At 37.7% G+C, this 18,903-nt stretch overlaps 1 protein-coding gene across 1 annotated transcript in view; it reads left to right on the plus strand.

The window, feature by feature from the left end:
• The window catches only part of XRCC5 (X-ray repair cross complementing 5), a 50,947-nt gene that overhangs the window by 13,010 nt on the left and 19,034 nt on the right, over positions 1–18,903 (plus strand). Inside the window, exons 8-14 of the mRNA XM_065070660.1 lie at positions 1,642–1,780; positions 3,768–3,880; positions 6,770–6,832; positions 7,247–7,384; positions 8,776–8,866; positions 10,075–10,208; positions 14,722–14,918. Coding sequence (XP_064926732.1) covers positions 1,642–1,780; positions 3,768–3,880; positions 6,770–6,832; positions 7,247–7,384; positions 8,776–8,866; positions 10,075–10,208; positions 14,722–14,918 — 875 coding nt within the window. The remainder of the gene's footprint in view (positions 1–1,641; positions 1,781–3,767; positions 3,881–6,769; positions 6,833–7,246; positions 7,385–8,775; positions 8,867–10,074; positions 10,209–14,721; positions 14,919–18,903) is intronic.

The following is an 18,903-nucleotide window of genomic DNA, read 5'->3' on the forward strand; positions in this document are numbered from 1 at the left end:
TAAGTTCATAAAATTGTATGTTTTAGTGTATTTTGGCAGCAAGTTAGATGCAGCTGCATGTTTTTTCCCTTAAAGCTAAGAAAATAAAAGGAAACAACATCCAAAATAATTACGGTAGAGATTTTACGTGCGTAGAAGGCAGTACATCTCAAACTGTGGTTCCCACAGCAACTCTTAACTTCACCATATTGCACACATATGTTAAATAACTAAAATTCATGATGTACGGAAATAGAAGTAATTGCCATCTACGCCATGACACTTAATGGTATTGAAGTTAATGAACCTGATTAAGAATTCTGTGATTATGTGAAGTTTTCCATTCGGCATCAGTGATGTGTCTGCAGCTCAATGAGCCTTAGTATATATTTCTTAAGCCCTAGGCATGAGAGGAATTGTGCACATGTGCGTGTAAAATGGTGGGTGTAAATGTTTTACCAGCTATTGGTTTGGATCACATCTATTGTTATTTCAGACTTGGAAAAAAAGGTATATTTTTTCTGCTTGTTTGCTCTATACTGTTTGGCAGAGCTTGTGCACAGTGTTTCCCTTACAGTTTATATTGGTCCTTCACACAGTGCTGGGAAGAAGTCAGTGTATTTCAGCACACAATGTGTGCAAAATTCCAGATATTGAATAATTAATATATAGTGTGGCAGCACTGATGGATCTGGTGAGGTGGAGATTAATTGGTTTGTTGTTTAAACCCAAGACTAAGAGTCTGGTCAGTATTGCAAGGTTCCAGGCATACTAGCCTTGAAAGAGATCTCTGCTGCCAACTTTCTGTTTATACTTTTGCATATTTTTTTTTTAATGAGGATATTGCTCCAGACCTGTACAAATATGCAGTGAGTCCCCTCCCAAAGGTATTTACATGCAAAATAAATGGAGCTTGGAAGAGTAAGCAACATGAACTGAGTGACCAGCCCGAGGTCATACAGCCGTTGAATCAGAGCTAGGAGTAAACTTGTGATAGCTACTGACATAATCTATTCTATCTCTTCTGTTTTCTGCCCAGTTCTTCATTTTGCTTCTCATTCACTAAATATACCAGAAATTTCACTGAAGTAGGAAGAAGAGGAAGCATTTTTCTTTCCCTGTAGTTGGGAAACATTCACTCATTACAGATATTTTCTCCTCCTTTCCCTTCCTAGTCCCATAATGCAGCTGGGATCTTTTTCTGCCTTTTGGGGAGGTTGCAGTGAGCTGGGGTATTTTTATCCTGTGGTGTAGTAACCCTGATGCCAAACTTGGGCAAACAAGCTGAATGAGCATTGAGTCTTCTTGTATCTTTAACGGGTATCTTAATGCTTTATTGAAGGCTTTATGTAGGTGGAGGAAGTAAAGTACACAGCAAGAAAGTTACATGTTATCCTGGCACTAAAAGACTTCCACAAATGAATAACCAAGACAAGTACGTACCCAGTCAGCATGGTTCAGGTGCCAGGTCTCATACAGATGAAAACTGTGCTGAAGGTACTGTGGTAGCAGTCAGAGATGCGTATTTGGGGATGTCAGTATTAGTCCCTTATTGGCAAAATAATGCAGTACTTCGTCTAAGAAATTTTTGCATGTTCTGGTAGGCGCTTTGGATCCCACTGAAATGTTAAATATTCCTTTTATTCAAATTCTGATACATAGGTCATAGAAGAGAAAGTGAAAAAACTTTGGACAGTTGTGGATGCTAAAACCCTCAGAAAAGAAGATATTCAAAAAGAAACTGTTTACTGCTTGAATGATGATGACGAGACAGAAGTTCAGAAGGATGATACTATTCAGGGTATGACTTCTTTATGTGCACCCTGAAGACAAACTGAAGATTGACAAACTGAATGCTTGTACTCCTGAATCACCTAAGTGCCTTTGAAGCCTAGATGTGATCTTAGAATGTAAGCCCTGTGAGCTGATGGAACATAGAGGCTGTTGAGACTCTTTGTCTTCATATATTTTAAAAATCCTTACTTTTGCCACTAATAGGAATAATAATAATACCACCAGGTAGAATGTGGAAGGCACTACAGCTTCCTAAACTGTACACCGTGGAGGACCATACCTCAGTTCTGGAGCGAGTAGTTGCTACCTCTATTCTGTTTTTAAATCTTCGGTTGTACTTACAACATGAATACTTTCATACAACTGCTTTTTTTTTCCTAGATAAGCAACTGCTCTAGATATTCTGCAGCTGGGAAGATGAAACCATTAAAGGAAGGTTTAATGTTCAAGAGTCTATTAACTTTGCTATGTAAATTCCATAGCAGGTTCAGTTTGAAGTAGAGGTATGCAGAATACTTTTTATAACCCTCAGCTTCTTTCCGAGTGGATTAAATTCCTTAGAAGACTAAATGCCCCAGAAACAGAATTAAATAGTCTACTTTTTAAAAATTAAGCAAAGATGTTTAATTTTTTACTATTATATATTGTGTTACCAATTTTTTCTTTGCCGTTTCAATCCTACAGAAGTAGGGCAAGTGTATTAACTCTAAAGAGAGGTAACAGTATAGAAAGTGCGTCAAACGAATAAAGTACATTGAAAAATGAAGATAAATACTGTATTTTTTTTATTTAACTTCTTTCAGTTGTAGCAATCATAGGTGTTTTGTAGCAGTAGCAGATAAAAATGTCCCAACAACAGAGTGATTTTCTTTAAGCAGAAATGATAGTTAAGCTAATGGTCTGTTTGTGTTTCATAACTTCAAAACTTTTAGTAAAATCAATTTTTAAAAATTCACTTTTATAGTAAGTAGATTTTGAAACATTTGTGACCATTCTTTGCCGATGTCCTGGCTGCCTGAGTTGGTGAGTCGTTGCAGGATGCTGGTAAAAAGTGATGAACAGTTCAATGTGAACAACTGTGACCAAACACTTCTCTGTTAGTGGTGTCATATTTCTCACAGTTAAAGAGCTGCTGATGCCTTGTGGACTTCTGTGGACATTTTGAGAAATGTCATAATTAGACAATATTTTGCGTTTGATACTGAAATTTCTTTCATTCTCCCTATGTGTTTGTTTTTTTGTTTCCAGGAAAATGTGTCCACATGTAGGTTTGTTATTTTAATCCAGGGATTTACCTCTGTTCCTTCTGCTTTCTTCACACCTGAGGATATATTCCTTAGTCTGTGACAGTGTAAGAAAGTGATGATGTTACAGGGAGGATATTGTGGCTTGAGGTGAGGGAATAAGCAGTTGGAACAGATGATGCCCCTGAGACACAAACAGCTTAATGTTTTGTGGAGATACCTGTGCAATGTAAGGCACAGGAATTAGAACACAGATATATAGAAAGGTCACTTCTGCATACAGGAGTGTTTTGGTTTTCCATTGCGTGGGAGGATGAACCTCATTTCCACTGTTAACACATTTTGTTTGCTGGTGTCATTACCTGTATTTCCTGTATGTTTGGATTTTTTTTGTATTACATTTGCAGGGAGTGCTGCAATCTATTTACTGAAATCTGTTCTGATTTGCTTAAATCTATTCTGTGAGTGTAACTCTGGGCAAGATGTTCAATTCCCTTATTTTCTCTCTTGCTCTCTATGAGGTTAGCTGCTATAGAAAACAACATACAAGGAGTGCAACTGCTGTTTGTGAAGTACAAAACGTGTCTATGGGGTGTGTGGTTTTTTTGTTAACAGAGAAAGTAATTTGATGAGCGTGTGTGGAGTGTAGCTGTGAGGCATGCATGCATTGTTAAAATATTCAGAGACCTAATTTTGGTGTTGTAACTGTAGGCCCATATGCTTACCAGATGCTCTCCTCTTGTTCTCCAGGGTTTCGCTATGGGAGTGATATAGTTCCTTTTTCCAAGGAAGATGAAGAGCAAATGAAATACAAAACAGAAGCAAAATGTTTTTCTGTTTTGGGATTCAGCAGATCCTCTCAGGTACAGTACTAAACTGTTGTTCAAGTGTTGTTTGAGGCAACCGATTTCAGTTTGAATTCACAAAAGTTGTGGTGTTGTACTGGAAATGGGGCATTTGCAGTCAGGTATACAGGGTTGACTTATTTACACGTACTAGAATCAGCAAACATTATGCAATCTTGTGAGGGAGAGAAGCTCATAAATGTGGCCCTTGGGCCCTCAAGTGAAACAGGAGCCACTAAACTCAGATCTCTTGTTTCTACTATAACAAAACCTGAGTGTAGCAAGGACTTCATAGAACTTAGATGAAGATAACATAATTCAAAAATTTCCTATATTTCAATGAGATGCTTGGTATTTGTGTGTACATGTGGTATTAACTTTGCCATTGCGATGGAAACTTTACTCTTCTTGGAGTTCCCTGCACCCAGTCCCCTTCACCACTCAAAACTGAAAGAAATCGTGGGGCAGCTCTGTGCCTTCTGTTCTGAAAGCTCCCAGCCCTCCCGTTCTTCTTTGACATGTCTTGGTGCCTGAACAAAACAGAATCCTTGGCAAAGGCTGAGGAATCATTCCCTATACCAGGAAGGAAAGATGCTAATGAAATAGGAAGTGTCTGTAGGAAGCTTACTTCCAAATGGATGTAGCTAAACATATTTTTACTTTACCGTACAGGTGGCACAAAGACCCTTGCATGTTTCTAGAGGTGCCCTTAGACTACTGCAGCGCGGTGGGTCAAAGCATATTATTAACTGAGGAACCAGGGAGTTACAGTGATTTATTGAAATGAGAAGCCAGCCTCAATAGGCACTGCAACCTGATTGCTCCTTGAGGACATTCAGAACTTAAAGTTGTTAAGTAACATGGCAGCTTGTGTGCTGGAAGTGATCGATTGAGGAAACTTATCATGCTTGAGCTTATATGCCCTCAATTGGCCAGGGAAGAGACGTGGTAGGGACTAATAAATCCGGTACCCGAAACCTAACAAGTCTAACAAGTGAAATGCTGTGTCTAAACCCAGTGTTTCAATGAGACAATTTCTTGCATCTTTTCACACGTTAGTAACCTACAGCTGAGTGTTACTGTCTTTGTTTAGTTCTGTAAGATGTATTTCACCACGTGTGTTTTCTTATGCTGGAGGCTGGCCTCCTCTTTTCTGACTTACTGAAAACGGAAATTAAGAGGAAAGCAGATGAGAAATATCGTGTTTCTGGAAGTGAACTGTTATTTCACATGGATTTTTATTTTTTTTGCCACCATTAATCAGATAGTGTGATAATATCTTCAAATACATAGTTAATAATTAATTTTAGGAATACTTTTGATTCACATAAATATGCCCCAAAGAAAAAAAAATGCTTTATATTTTTAATGCAAAAATATTTATTGCTTTTGATAATTTTTGTTACGTGCTTCTCTTGTCTGTGGATTTCATAACGGATAAGAATTACACCTTAAATAAAGTGTATTCTGGTCCTCTAACTAGGAGCATGAGTAATTATGCCCAATAGTAGTTGCATAGACCTCAGTAGAACAAAATTATTCAGGTGTGGTGGCAGGATTAAAATTACACTGTATAGATAATGATATCAGGAAGTTTTCAACTACGGCTGGAATTTTCAAGACTGATACTTTCCTTATGTTTTAGCTCTTGAACAATTTTGAACAATTGAACAATTTTATTGTTTGGAATCATAATACTGACACTATTCAAATGTATGTTTTATATTAAATTGTTTATTTTAAAAATTTTGGAGAAAAGGTAATTTATTATTAACTAGAGAAACTGGAACAGCTCCAAATACATAATTAAAGAAGGAATAGAGCTACCTCACAGTATTTTTCTGACTTATTCACATCCCTCAGGAAAGAAGATCAGAGGCCGCTTAAACTTTGATTTTTAATTTATAAGCAATGCTGTGTAAGTCAAGAAATAATACTTGAAAATATTACAAAGGGACCTTTTTTTTTTTTCAAACAAAAAATAGGTGTAGTGATACTCATGTCTAGATATTTATACTATAGTGAGTATAAAATTTCCTGAGCTTTGAAAGACAGAACAGCAAAGAATAATTTCAGGTAGAATAGTCTGAGTTGAAGAATTGTGCTGTAATACATTAAACAGATCTGCTCTGGTGCAAGTTGTCACCAACTTCAACAGCATTATGGTAATTTGCTAAATAATGAAACTCCACGTCAGTTTGGAGACAGTGTAATTTGATGATGTTTTTCTTTAACAGGGAAAGGTCATTTTAACCAGTGTTCATAGTGGTGTGCAGTTTTCACGACGTTTTTTCTGCCATGGTTGTCTCTAGGTGTGTCTCAGCCTCTGTAGCTCTCGCTATTCCAGAAATGGCCCTTAATGAAACCATTTGTTGCTTTTTTGGGGGGGGTCAGCCATATTCATGAACAGCATCAGCTCTGCTAACAGAAGTGTCTTTGCCAGCACAGCCGTATGTACTCCAGGTTGCTCTTGAAGCAGCTTTCTTAATTAAAGATGTGCCTTTTTCCAGCTCATTTTTGACATGTCTTTGCTAGGAAAATTTAATAGCATAGATGTGGTGTCAGTTAGGTTTAGCTCTTTTGCTAACTACTGTGGTTTTCCACACTGACTTTTGGATTACTGCGGTATTATTGAGACTGGTAACAGCTGCAGATACCATAGTTTTCTATTCCTGCCCATCAATAGGAAGGTACGAGAATATCCTGCCAAATACAACTGAATATCCATGTCGAGTGATAAATGGAGCTATGAAACATCTACAGGCCTTTAATCTCTATGCACAGTAATTAAATTATGTGGTTTCTCACTTGAGTTAATATATTAGTTGTTTCATAATTTAATGAGTCTGGTCACATTAATGACATTTGGTTTAGATCGGGCTAACCCCTGACCATTTGTGTCTCCAGATCCAGAGGCAATACTACATGGGCAACCAGGTTCTGAAGGTCTTTGCAGCGAAAGATGATGAGGTAGGGTGGACTGAAGTTTAATGCTGAATGTGTTTTGCCGTGGAACAGAAAAGAATGGTAGTGGCAATTGGAATTGTGCCTTCTTTCTGTATTAATAAGACAAATATTCTTAATGCAGCTTACAGAAGTCTTGTTCCATTGCCCATTAGGTTGAAAAGAAATTGGATTAAACATCAAATGCGTACCATCTCTTATTAATAATGAGAAAGTGGTAAATGTTACGTTTGTGCAAGGGCGTGGGGAACCTGGAATTAGTGCTTAAGTACATTCTCATGCAGAGCAACAGTGTGCCCTGTCACTGTGTTATTTAGAACAGACCTCCAAATTATTTTGAATATTAGAGGTAAAAACTTCACTGTAGTGCTGACCTGTGCTCCTTTTACGGTCTGACTTTTTTTCTTTTTTTTTTTCCAGAACGCAGCAGTTGCTTTTTCTGCCCTTGTTCATGCGCTGGATGAACTGAAAGTGGTAGCTATAGTGCGTTATGCCTATGATAGGAGATGTAACCCGCAAATTGGGGTAGCTTTTCCGTATATTAAGGATGCATACGAGGTAATTTTTCTGTAGAGACTCTCTGTATTGATGGTTTATGAATACCAATTAATAAATGGTCATATTTGAACTGTATAAATTTGCAGTGTTACATAATACCAGAAGAAACCAATGTGACTTTTCAGACTGATTTTAGGAAATAGTACCAAGTCTTAAGACAAGGAAGTAATAAATAGTATTAAGAACATTCTGTAGGAAAAATACATGGAAAAATAATGCCATATGTTTCTATTAGTATCCTCTATATTACAGATTTAAATAATACTGACTTTTATGTCAATAACATAGTGATAACATTTTGTTATCCTGGAAATAACTCTTTTATTTTTTAATCTATAAACGGTGTAATCACATACTTATGTAATCAGTTGCCACTGCTTTCTTGCTGCGTTACTACCTACCTCTTAGCATACAATCCAAAGCTGCACTAGTTTCTTTCATTGTTTAAAACTGGATTTATCTCCAGATTGCTTGGTAGTGCAAAATCTGAATTTGATAGTTGGCATTGTATTTCAAGCATGTCCAACTATGCTGTTGTCATTAGGTTTCCAAGTCAACTGGAACAGTGGGGAGGAGTTCACAGCATTTAAAGCTGTTGTTTAAATGTATATGGAGAATTAGGAAGACAGTAGTATATTTATTTACTTGAAAAGGTTATTTTAAAAAACAGGAGAAAAAATGCAGTCTATTTCTTAGGAAATAAAAAAGAAAGTTCTGTACACAGCAGAATCATATTTGAAATATTTTTTTTTTAATTCTGAGAGACCCAGAAGCAACACAGTATGTCAGAATTTTTGCAGCATATGTTTCCACCAATCTTACTTACGAGAGACTATTGAAAGATCTAAATATGTATAACATGGCGAAGCAGTGACGAAGGTGGGGGCGGACATAACAATCTTCAGACTTTTGAAGAGTATAAACATAAAGGATGGAAAGGAATTATTTAGGGTAGTATGAACTGGAGGAGGTATTTGAATAATGAAAAAATGATACTGAGAATTTTAAAAAAGAAACAAAACCAGCTTTAGACTTTGAGACACAGTAAGCTGTGATAAAACCTCGCAGAATGCCAAGGCATGGGGCATTTAAAGCTTGGCTGGTTGGAACTCTGCACAAGAAAAAGGGATTGAATGATCTGGGAGGTCTTTATTCTACCTGTAGAAAAATGAGGCATGTGGCCATCGCTATATTATAAAATAACGCTGTGTTTTATTCTGCTTAGAACTATGTTGTTCTGTAAAATTTAGGTATTTTGATATACACAGATACTAGGTCTTTGGATTTTCCAATTGTTTAGATTGCCCTGATAGGGCACTTGGGGATACTTCTTTTTGTTTGTTTGTTTTACTTCAGGTTCAGTTTTTTCTTTCTTCTTTTGTCATGCTTAGTGTCTCATCTATGTGCAGCTACCCTACATGGAAGACTTAAGACCATACATATTTTCATCCTTGAAAAACAATAAAAAATGCACTCCAACAGGTAAGATAGTCCTTCACTGGGCAGCTGGACAAAGTAATCTACTTGTCTTCCTTTAAGACACTCTAAAAGAGCTAAAATATTTGGCTTCACAATGAAAACATAAGCTTTGTCATTATTTTGGCTTAAGCCCATTGGGAATACATTATGGTGGTGTCATCCTGAAGTGTAAAGCCTGTAGCAAAACTTTGCCTGCTTAGTTGCCAGCTGAGCAGACTCGAGGTTTGCAGACAGTCTTTTAACTATCCTGTAAAATGTCTTCTGGCTTGGGTGTTTGGATTATCAGTCTCACAGGATCTTTGTGATAGGCATCTGAGATTTAGTCCTCCAGATATTTCAACTCACTTGTTAGACTAAACGGCCAGACCTTGTGGGAGCTACAATATGTGATTAGCTAGAACTGAATTAGAGGCATCAGCTCTGTTTGTACAAAGCTGGTCCTGTAGCCAGCTGCAATTTGGCCTGTACAAAGGCAAAGCCTGCATTTTCTGTGGCACGTAAAACATGCACTTACTGGTGTACAGATTCAGATGGAGGTTGTCTTTGGAGAGCCATAGCACATGCAGCCATACAAAGCTTGACTCACTCTTCCGAGGATTTTGTACAGCAATGAATGTAAATGGATGTATTTAAAATCCACTTCTGCTTCTTTAAGTTGTTATGAGATCCGTTGAATGGGCATCTGCACATCAAAGTGTTTAAAGCATGCAGTGTTGTTTCTGAAACATTTTCTATGTTCTTGTCTGTAACCAGCAGTTTGAGAACAAATCCGAAACCTGTCTTACCAAAGGAATAGTGGATTCTTGTGAACGGTGTTAATTTGCAATCGTAACTTCAAAAATTTGTATTAAGCCATTCGGTTTTTCAAACCAACTGTTCTCCTTATTTTCTAAGTGGCCTATACACCTTCTGTTGCAAATAAAAACATCTTGAAAAATGGAAGCCGAAAGGCAGCAATAATTGAGGTCTTGGGTGAGGGGGAAGGTTTTATGACTTTACATTGTAGTCCTTAAAAAAAGCAGGGGTTTTATTACTGTGTCCATTATCCATATTCTTTATTGGCACATCTATATCTGCAGTGTATTCTGTGGCATGTAATGACTTGGTCAAAATCTCACATTGTGAAGTGAATTTTCATTTGTAAATTGTTCAAGAAGTTCATCCATCTGCAAGTGTATTTAATTTTTCTTTGTATGTAATTGTTGCCTTAGTGGATCAGTTATCTGCTGTTGACTCGTTGATTGATTCTATGAATTTGGTTTCTGAAGATGATGATGGAGAAACTTTTGAGGACCTGTTTAAGCCCAGCAAAATACCAAACCCTCATTTTCAGAGGTTATATCAGGTGAGATGATCTATATGGCGTTTTTTGAAAAAGTCTTTTCTTAAGACTCTTCACTCTTCTGTCTTTCTCTGATTTACCTTGGAAAGTTCTGCATTGTAAAGATGGGAATATAAATCCTTTCGCATTGAAGTGTGGGGTAGCCAGTGATCTCTATGTTGTCCCTGACACAGATTTTACTCTTAAACTTTTCATTTTCCAGGAAGCAAGGGAAATTATACCTGTGCTCATGTGTCTGCAGCAACGTCAGTGGTGTTCACAGGCACCTAGACTAGACAAGTTAAAACTTGCTGGAGTATCTCAACAGGGTATTGCCACTCAGTCTTAAGCTTCTGTGCAAAGAGAGAAATTGAGTGAAAATCTGGGATCTCTGTAGCTCCTCGTTCCGCGTCCCATCAAATCTTGAGCAGAGTCACTTTGTGCATTGTTACATCTCACAGTGGTTCCAAACCAGCCTGAGGTTAACATTCTTGACATTTAAAATATTCCATTTGGGTGTCTGAGCTGATGCATTTTATGGGTGAGTAGAGCAGTTCACACTTCTTGCAGTTATTGTATCAAGCTGTCTACGTTTTGATTTACATTCCTTTCATATCATGAAGATTTTCATTGCAGCTGTGAGGATGAGAGACTTAATTATACATTTGGAATTCAAGTGTTCAAGCAAATGACATAGCAAATTCAAAAATAAGGAAAATTGCAATGCAATTTATGCAGCTGCAGAATTGTGTTGTATGCAGAGCCATGGAGATATATTGAGTGCATGACTCCACTCTGAAAATTGACCAGAAATGGTATTACAGCAACCATGTTCATCATATCTCAACAACTCCAAATGATTTTTTTTCAGTTTACAAGTAGGAAGAAGATGCTTTTTTAAATTAAGAAAACTAACCCTAGCTTCCAGAAACCATGCTGCTTTTCAGTATTGTCAGAAGCAGCAAAGGATCTGAAGGTCGTATGCATGTTTCAGGAACACATGTAAGCCCACTGTCTTCAAATCCTATTCTGATTGACATCTGAAGAACTCAGTGTTCCCTTCAAATTCTGCCAGTCATATTGACAAGACAGTGTGTAACTGAATGCAAGAGTTAGTCAGTAGAAGGTTATTTCTGGGCAAGAGCTTAAGATGGATTGACCTCTGCATGACTTTTTTTGGGAAAGGTTGTAAAGCTCAGGTAAAACAAAAAAACATGGTTTTCCTTGTAAATGAAACACAAATGGGATAGGGTTTCCTCTATTGCATCACTAGATACAATTTTGCATTCTTTTGGTTCAATGGGTATCACTTATCAATGAAAGATGTTTCTTTAGGTGCGCTGTTGTCTTCTGAAGCAGGATGATTGTGGTGTCCCAGCAGCTGAGTCAAGTGCTGCTAGGAGAGAGTAACTGCGTAACTCTCCAGTTTCCCTAGGGGATAATAGGATTTTATAAAGGTGAATGCTACCTGTGGAAAAAGTAGTTATTGACTGTTTCAGTGTACCGGGTGGCATACAGTTCTTGTCCATGGTGCTTGCTGTTCATAAACCCCTAAATTACCTGTCCTTTTAGTGCTTTCTTTTGCTTGCACGCAGCACCATTTTTTTGTCTTGGTTACAAAACTACTATTAATCTGTATAAATCACAGAAATATTGTTCTCTCCTTTGCTTCAAATGTGTTTCAGATGCTTAATATTTTGTTCTTAGACCAAGTGACACTGCTGGTTCCTTAAGAACTATGAAGAAAAATTGTACATATTTTGAATGTAGTCAGTAAATTGATTGGGCTAAACAGGACCTGTACCTGTGGATGGTTTGAAAGAATAACTCTGAAGAAAGGATGAACTCCCCCTTCATTTCCTTGCTTTGTTGCTTCATGAAGATGTTTGGAATTATAAGTGACATGAGCCAGAATTTAAACAGAAACATCAAACTAAATTGTATCTCTGGAAGTAGTGGTAGGCATCAGGAAATGACAGCGTGGGTGGAAAGGAATTGCTAATGCTTGCTGGAGTGGAAGATGAGGAATATCCTATATCCAGAGTTTCAACTTTAATTTGTTGCTTCCAGAAAAGCCTAAGCAAACTTGCAGAGCTTTTGTGGTGGCATACTTCCAATGTCATTAAGTTGTTCCTCTGAAATACAGGGATTTGAAGCCCAAAAGACATTTGGGGAATGCAGTGCATTTTATTTGGTAGCCAAATAAACAAATTGCTCAACAGTGATTGTTCTGTACTGAGACAGACCTGAGGGGATGGTTTGTGGGCACGGTGGCCTGTGGCATTGCGTAGGTCATGGGATCCAGCTGCAGAGTCTGCACCTAAATGTGCTGTAATGCAGGGGTGTCAAACTCATTTTCAGTGGGAGCCACATCAGTCTTGTGGTTGCCTTCAAGGGCTGAGTGTAATTTTAGGACTGTATGAATGTAACTACTCCTACATTTATTCGGTCCTAAAATTACATTGGGTGAAAATGAGTTTGACACCGCTGCTGTAATGGCTCTTGTTAGACCACATATAAGCAACTGTAGAGGGCTGAGCTCGTTTGTAAGTGGTTGGACTGTACCGTGATGTTCTTTCAAAAAGCAGAGCAGCAGGGGGACAGGAGGTAGCTCACAGAAGTTTGTAAGGGCTTTCGGCAACAAATAATCTTACCTTTGGTTGAATGTAATGGGTCTGTTGGAAGGTCAGTTTGAAATTCTCACAAACTAGGTGTAAACTGAACTCTAAGATACGTGTGTTGGACTCAGTTCACACAGTTTTAACCACCCTAAAGCTAACTACCTAGCATAAAATGGGTTGTTCAAGTCTATGCCATAATCCATGAAAAAAGAACCCTGGGAAGTTAATTGATCCTTCTTGTTCTGGAGATCCTAAGTACATGATAGTCGTGGTTGTAGGTTGCCTTCTAGCCACTGAAGGGGTTGTTGCTGGGCACAGAAGGGCGAGGAAGCGAGGTTAAAAGGGATTGTTTGGGATTAGAAACTTCAGATTAAGTCTGTTCAACTTCATTTCCATTTTGCACCTGAGTTTTGATGGTACCTGCAATCTCAGGATTCAGAGGCCATCATCTACTGTAAAAAAACAAAAAAGGAACAAGTGGAGGCTGTGGCTGCTCAATCTGCTCAGCTCTTGCAGCTGCACACATAGAGATTTCAGATGTGAAAGCCCGAAAACACATTCACAACAGAGAGCTTTTTTCTTTTTCGCTTTGTGAGTTTAATTCAGTCCCCTAATGTTTTAATATTTTTTTTTGTATCACAAGAGCTGTTACTGCAGCTTCCAGCAACATTTTTATTCTCTTTCAAAATAATTATGCCTTAAATCATTATAAATGTTTCCAAATCAGTTGCCTGTATGACTGCCTCCTTTTGAAAGTATGCGCTAATATGGATTGGAATCTTAATGGCAGCATGAAAGCACATCAGTATTGACGTGTAGCATATGGTCTGGATTTTCTTTACTGGCAGCTTTTCAGCATGAATGGGGGGGTTGTGTGCTTTGATTTTGTTTTTTGAAATTGATGTCATGTGTGACAGCCAAGAGGGGAGCAAACCTCTGCTCTATTCATAGTTTACTGAGTAGCTACCTTTACCCTTGGGTCTAGTTAACCCGGTACAATGGGCTTGGAAAAGTTATTCTTGCATGTACATCATGTGTTTTCATGTATGTGCGTTTATGCACTGGTATCCACGTATATCTGCACATACATCTCTACTGCTGTCCTACATTTCAAAACATTTAGGAGATACCTACTTTGTTTTTAAAATTTTCAGTGGAATTTCTGTAGCCTGCCTCATTAACCTCATCTCTCTCTCTCTGCTCAGCTCCCTGGCTGTGCGTGCTGCCTTTACACTCTGGTGAAAAAGCCTTGTCCTCTGTAGTTCCTACCATCTGTTTGAACCTTGACATACATCTGTCAGGCCCCTCTGTTCCCTCACTCTTTCCAGAGCTAATTTGCAAACATACCTATATTGTGTATCACCTGTGCACATTTAACCTCTTTCTTTCCATTTGTTTTTAAACTGGTGAAAATTTATCCTGTATGCATACTGAGTTCTATTGACCAAGAAGAAATACTTTCTTTGAAGGACAAGAAAATGTGGCAATAACTGGAATACATGGTTGTGGTATATATCTGGTTGCCTAATTTTGGAATGTACAGAAATCTTTCCAACATTACTGTTTTATTAATAGAATTGTATTTTAAATCTAAAGCGAAGTTAAAAAGTTGAGTAGATGCAGATGACTCTTTCATTCCTGGGATTTTCCTAATAATTTTCATAGAACTAATTCCAGTGAGTGTGGGAATGCTCATCTGCATCAGTATTCTTGTTTCATATAATTATTAGTCTTCTTAAACAGCTGTTGATATGACTTCCAACCCACTTGTGAACTGGAATATTAGTTTGCAATATGAAAGTAGTTTCTTTAATGTGGAAAATATTTTGCATGTACTGTAGGATGTCAGGCATACAAGCATTACATTAAATGCATATCAACTAAAAGCTTTTCTGTACTCAAATTGTTTCTTGCAGTGTTTGCAGCATAAAGCATTTCACCCCAATGAACCGTTGCCACCAATTGAACAGCACCTTCTAGAGATGCTGGAGATGCCCCATGTGGTGAAAGAAAGGTGTCAGGCTCCTCTTGGAAAAGTAAAAGCCCTTTTCCCCCTAAAGGAAGTTAGCAAGAAAAAAGAAGAGAAGACTGCTCAAGACATCTTCAAAGACAAGTAAGTTGGAGATGTATTATGTATTTTTTGAAACTTTTTTTTACACTTCGAATTGTTTTTGCTGGATGAAGCAGGCTCAGAATCTTTTGAACATAAGATCAATGAGTTACATGCTGAAAAAATAGTGATGAGTGGGGGAATATTGTGCTACCACAGTATGTGTAGGCTATTTTGTAAATACTGGTGGTCATACTGTTATGGAGCAAGACAGACCAGGAGCCAGTCTGTAGCTTCCTCAGGTCTGTATTTGTTGTCACAGAATCCGTCAGGTTGGAAGGGACCTCAGGAGGTTTCTTGTTCAACCTGCTGCTCCAAAGCAGGGTCACCTATGAAATCTGAACAGGTAACTCAGAGCTTCATCCAGTCTGGTCTTGAAAACATCCAGGAGTGGAGGCTGCACATCCTCTCTGGGCAACCTGTTGTATTGCTTACTATTTCCTGGTCAAACAGTTTGTAGTTCAAATAAAAATAACAGAGGGTCTGATTTAGTTTGGAATAAATTCTGTGGAGCTTTAAATTAGCTGTAGAGATGAGTTTTCCTTTTCAGCATGTTTGATTTATCTTGTTCTGTAGCTTTCATTTTTAATTCCAAGTCAAAAGAAAAGCAGCTTAATTATTATCTGCTGTGCAATAAATGTGGATGTCTTGAAAAATCAAACTTATGGACTCTTCCTGGAACATCTATTGTCTGAATAGTTTTGGTTTGGTTTGGTCTTTTTTGTTATTACATATAGTCTGTTTACTTTGTTTGTACCGCAAATATGAAGAAGAAATGCTTAATTGCTACTGCATTGCTACTGTCACCTCAGCCACAAGTCAATTTGCTCAAGCAAAATCTGCTTCTAAGAGCTTAATGTATTGGATGCATATAATATAACTAGTGGGTCCACTGGGATGTTGGGAAGTTCTCAGTTAGCTCCTTCTCTCTCCCTTTTGTCATTTTTAGCTCAGTGTTTTCAGTGGTAGGAACAGCATCTCTTAGCCAGTTTGAGGCCTCGCTGAGCTGTCGTAGACCTTGGGCTGGCTGGAGCCCCCTCAGCGTGTGGTCTTTGGGAAGACACGACACAGGACTTCTTAGATCACTGAGCTGCAATAACGACCACTTAGCTGTAGAAAGACTGGGAAGCACCTTTTTCTTTATTAATAGTTCATTGCTGCGTGTGCCTGTCTTGCCTTGGTGCGTCTGTGGATTCATACCGTAAATAATTCTCTTGTCCTTGCTCTGTGCCCCCGTTTCTCTCTGTGTGTGTATACATACATACACTTATATGTGTATTTTAAAAAGTCATAGAACCAGACAAACAAACAAAATCAAAACTTGGGTACAAACAACCTAGGGAGAAAATTTAAACAAAAAACAGTCACTGATTACTGGTAGTTGCTTAAAAACATATAGCCCCAAAGGCATCAGTTTGACAAGCAAGAAATAAAGCTATTTCATTTAAAAACTGGTTTCCTTTAGTGGGGTGATGAAAGCAGCTATAAAAATAATTGCGACAGAAGTCAGTGTAGGGCACTAAAATGATTTTTAAAAAATCCATAAGGAAGACAAAAGGATACAGGCTCAGCTATGCAAAGGAGAATGAATGGTAATAGGATTAAAAAATATGAAAAAGGTGGTATTGCTGTAGTAATGAATGGGAACAGTAGTCTTGTCAGTACTACAATAGAAGCGTTAATTTTATGGTTTTGGTCTGTGTTTGAGGAAAAGCTGAGTGATAAAATTAAATCACTTGATAAAGAAAAGTAGCTCATTGCAACAATGACTAAGGAAAATGTTAAACACCAGATAACATTCAACTTATTAGCACTATCAGATCTAGTAATTTGCACTAAAGTTATTCAAAAGTAGGTTAGGAGCTCTCTTGACCATTATTTTTGTTTTCTGAAACTGATTTGTGTCTCCTGTCATCATAATGATCTGATTCATGTCTGCTTAATTTTTAAGGTCTAATGGGATTAAGGAAGCATAACTGTAGGCGTGATGTCTTATTACTGATTTTAATGTACAACATTTTTTTGTTTCACTTTTGCTAAGCTCTGTGTAGTTTGAAAAATCCAATAAAACAGAAAGCAGTTTGCTTTTTCCTTCTTAGGTTTGCTTTGGAGAGGCTGTTACTTCATCCAGCTCTGCAGTATGTGAGAGGCTTCTATATAAATGTAGAAGTGGGTGTATTTTATTAATTTTTCTTGAACAGTTGTTGCACGTTTTACGGTTTAAAAATACTGCTAATCAGTGCATTACAGATCCTAAATGTCAGATCCTTGGCTGGTATAAATGGATGTGGATTCATTAGTTTCTGCTGTACTGCACTGATTAATGACAGCTATAGAATTTGTCCCAAGCAGTTAAATGCAGCAGCATCACTTATGTTTTTCTCTTTCCTCCAATCCCAAAGTATTATGAATCAGTAAAAATAAGGCAGGAAGAAAAAGATTTAAAGATGTTGCAATTGAGTAGAAAACACCTTTGGAGAAAAGGATTCTAAAATAGGCTTTTCATTGTTCTCTGCACCTTTCATCAAACCACATTGATGTACAAGAGTTTTGGTTCAAGTAGAAGTTCCAAACTCACTGGTGTTAGATAAGTATCAGTTTCTGCATTTTACAAACAGACATATCGACTGTGCAAACCCATCAAGCAACGTGTTCAAGCTCAGCCAGAAACTCAGCAGAGTTGAGAAAGAAGCAAGGTGTCCTGTCGCATAACCAAACTTCTCCTAAAATGATAAGTAAGGTTATGTTGGATGACCGGAGTTGCTGAGGAGAAGCAATTTCATTTCAGTAGTGACAAAATTAAGTAAAGGACAGAGAAGACTACTGAAACAAAGTGAGATTGACACTGGTTGTAAAGTAGGGGAGGAGTGTGCTATAGAAAGTAAAAAGGAAGACTGTACAAGAGAATTCTAGTGTTGATTGCTTCTGTAACATGCAATGTGATTTTTAAAATCAGTTTTAATATTGTAAAATGCAAAATGACACCTAGCCTAGGATCTCTGGCTTTGTCCCTGCATTGTCAAGCACTTTATTCTTTTCACTGCAGTAGCAGAATTTTTAAGGAAAGCTTCTTACTTTGTTTAGGGATTCGTTGAACACAAATACTGCGATTTAGATCATTGAGTAGCTTTCAGTCATTCTGCAATTGAAATTGATTCTTCTGTGTCAGTAGCCTGTCACATTGAGTGACACAAAAGACAGCATCTGACTTTTTTCCCCTTTTGTGATTAGCTGGCTTTTCTTCTTGTGCCAAGATATGCTCTCAAGTTTGGCACATTAGATGGTACAATTAAGTTCCTGGTTTGAATGCGCACATTGGTGTATGTTACCTGTGAAGGCAAAGCTAGAGAGTAGCCTAAAATCACAATTAGCTTTTTAGAAATTACAAAGACTAGTTTGAAAGCATTTTGAGATGTAGCTTAAAATGTCCTAAGAGTGTTCTTACATGCTTAATTGGGGCTTGCCTACCAGGTTTTGACTGCTGTAAGTGGAAGTTTATAAAGCTCTTGTGTGCTGATGGAGAATATAGGTCATTAGACTCATTTGTAGTAGCTATCATCAATTCCAAGGCAGGAACTAGCAGGTAATTTTTGAAGAGTAAATGAATTTCTTACTTAAATGTTAAGTTTCATTGCCATTTCATGTTAAGAAGATCCGGTGAGAAGGCCAAATGTCATGTAATCTACTGTAAATCATACACTTGAAATTATTAAGGTTAACTCAATATACAGGTTCCAAATAAAGTACCTGGAAATGTTATGTATTTAGAAAGGTGGAGATGATGTGTATGTGTAAATTCACTCTTGAAATAAGCGTGAATAATCTCGTACCTTCAACAGTGGTGCTTTTGCTTTACACTAAGATTAAGTTTGATCTCTGTTTCTGCTATCTGCTTTGTGCAGCCAGTGGGGGAAAATGAGGCATGGAGTACTGTTCATTTGGGAATAGCTGTAAATGAAATTTTGTCCAGTGTTCAGCTTATATTTCA

This window comes from Columba livia, chromosome 7 (assembly GCF_036013475.1).
Source record: "Columba livia isolate bColLiv1 breed racing homer chromosome 7, bColLiv1.pat.W.v2, whole genome shotgun sequence".
NCBI lineage: Eukaryota > Metazoa > Chordata > Aves > Columbiformes > Columbidae > Columba > Columba livia.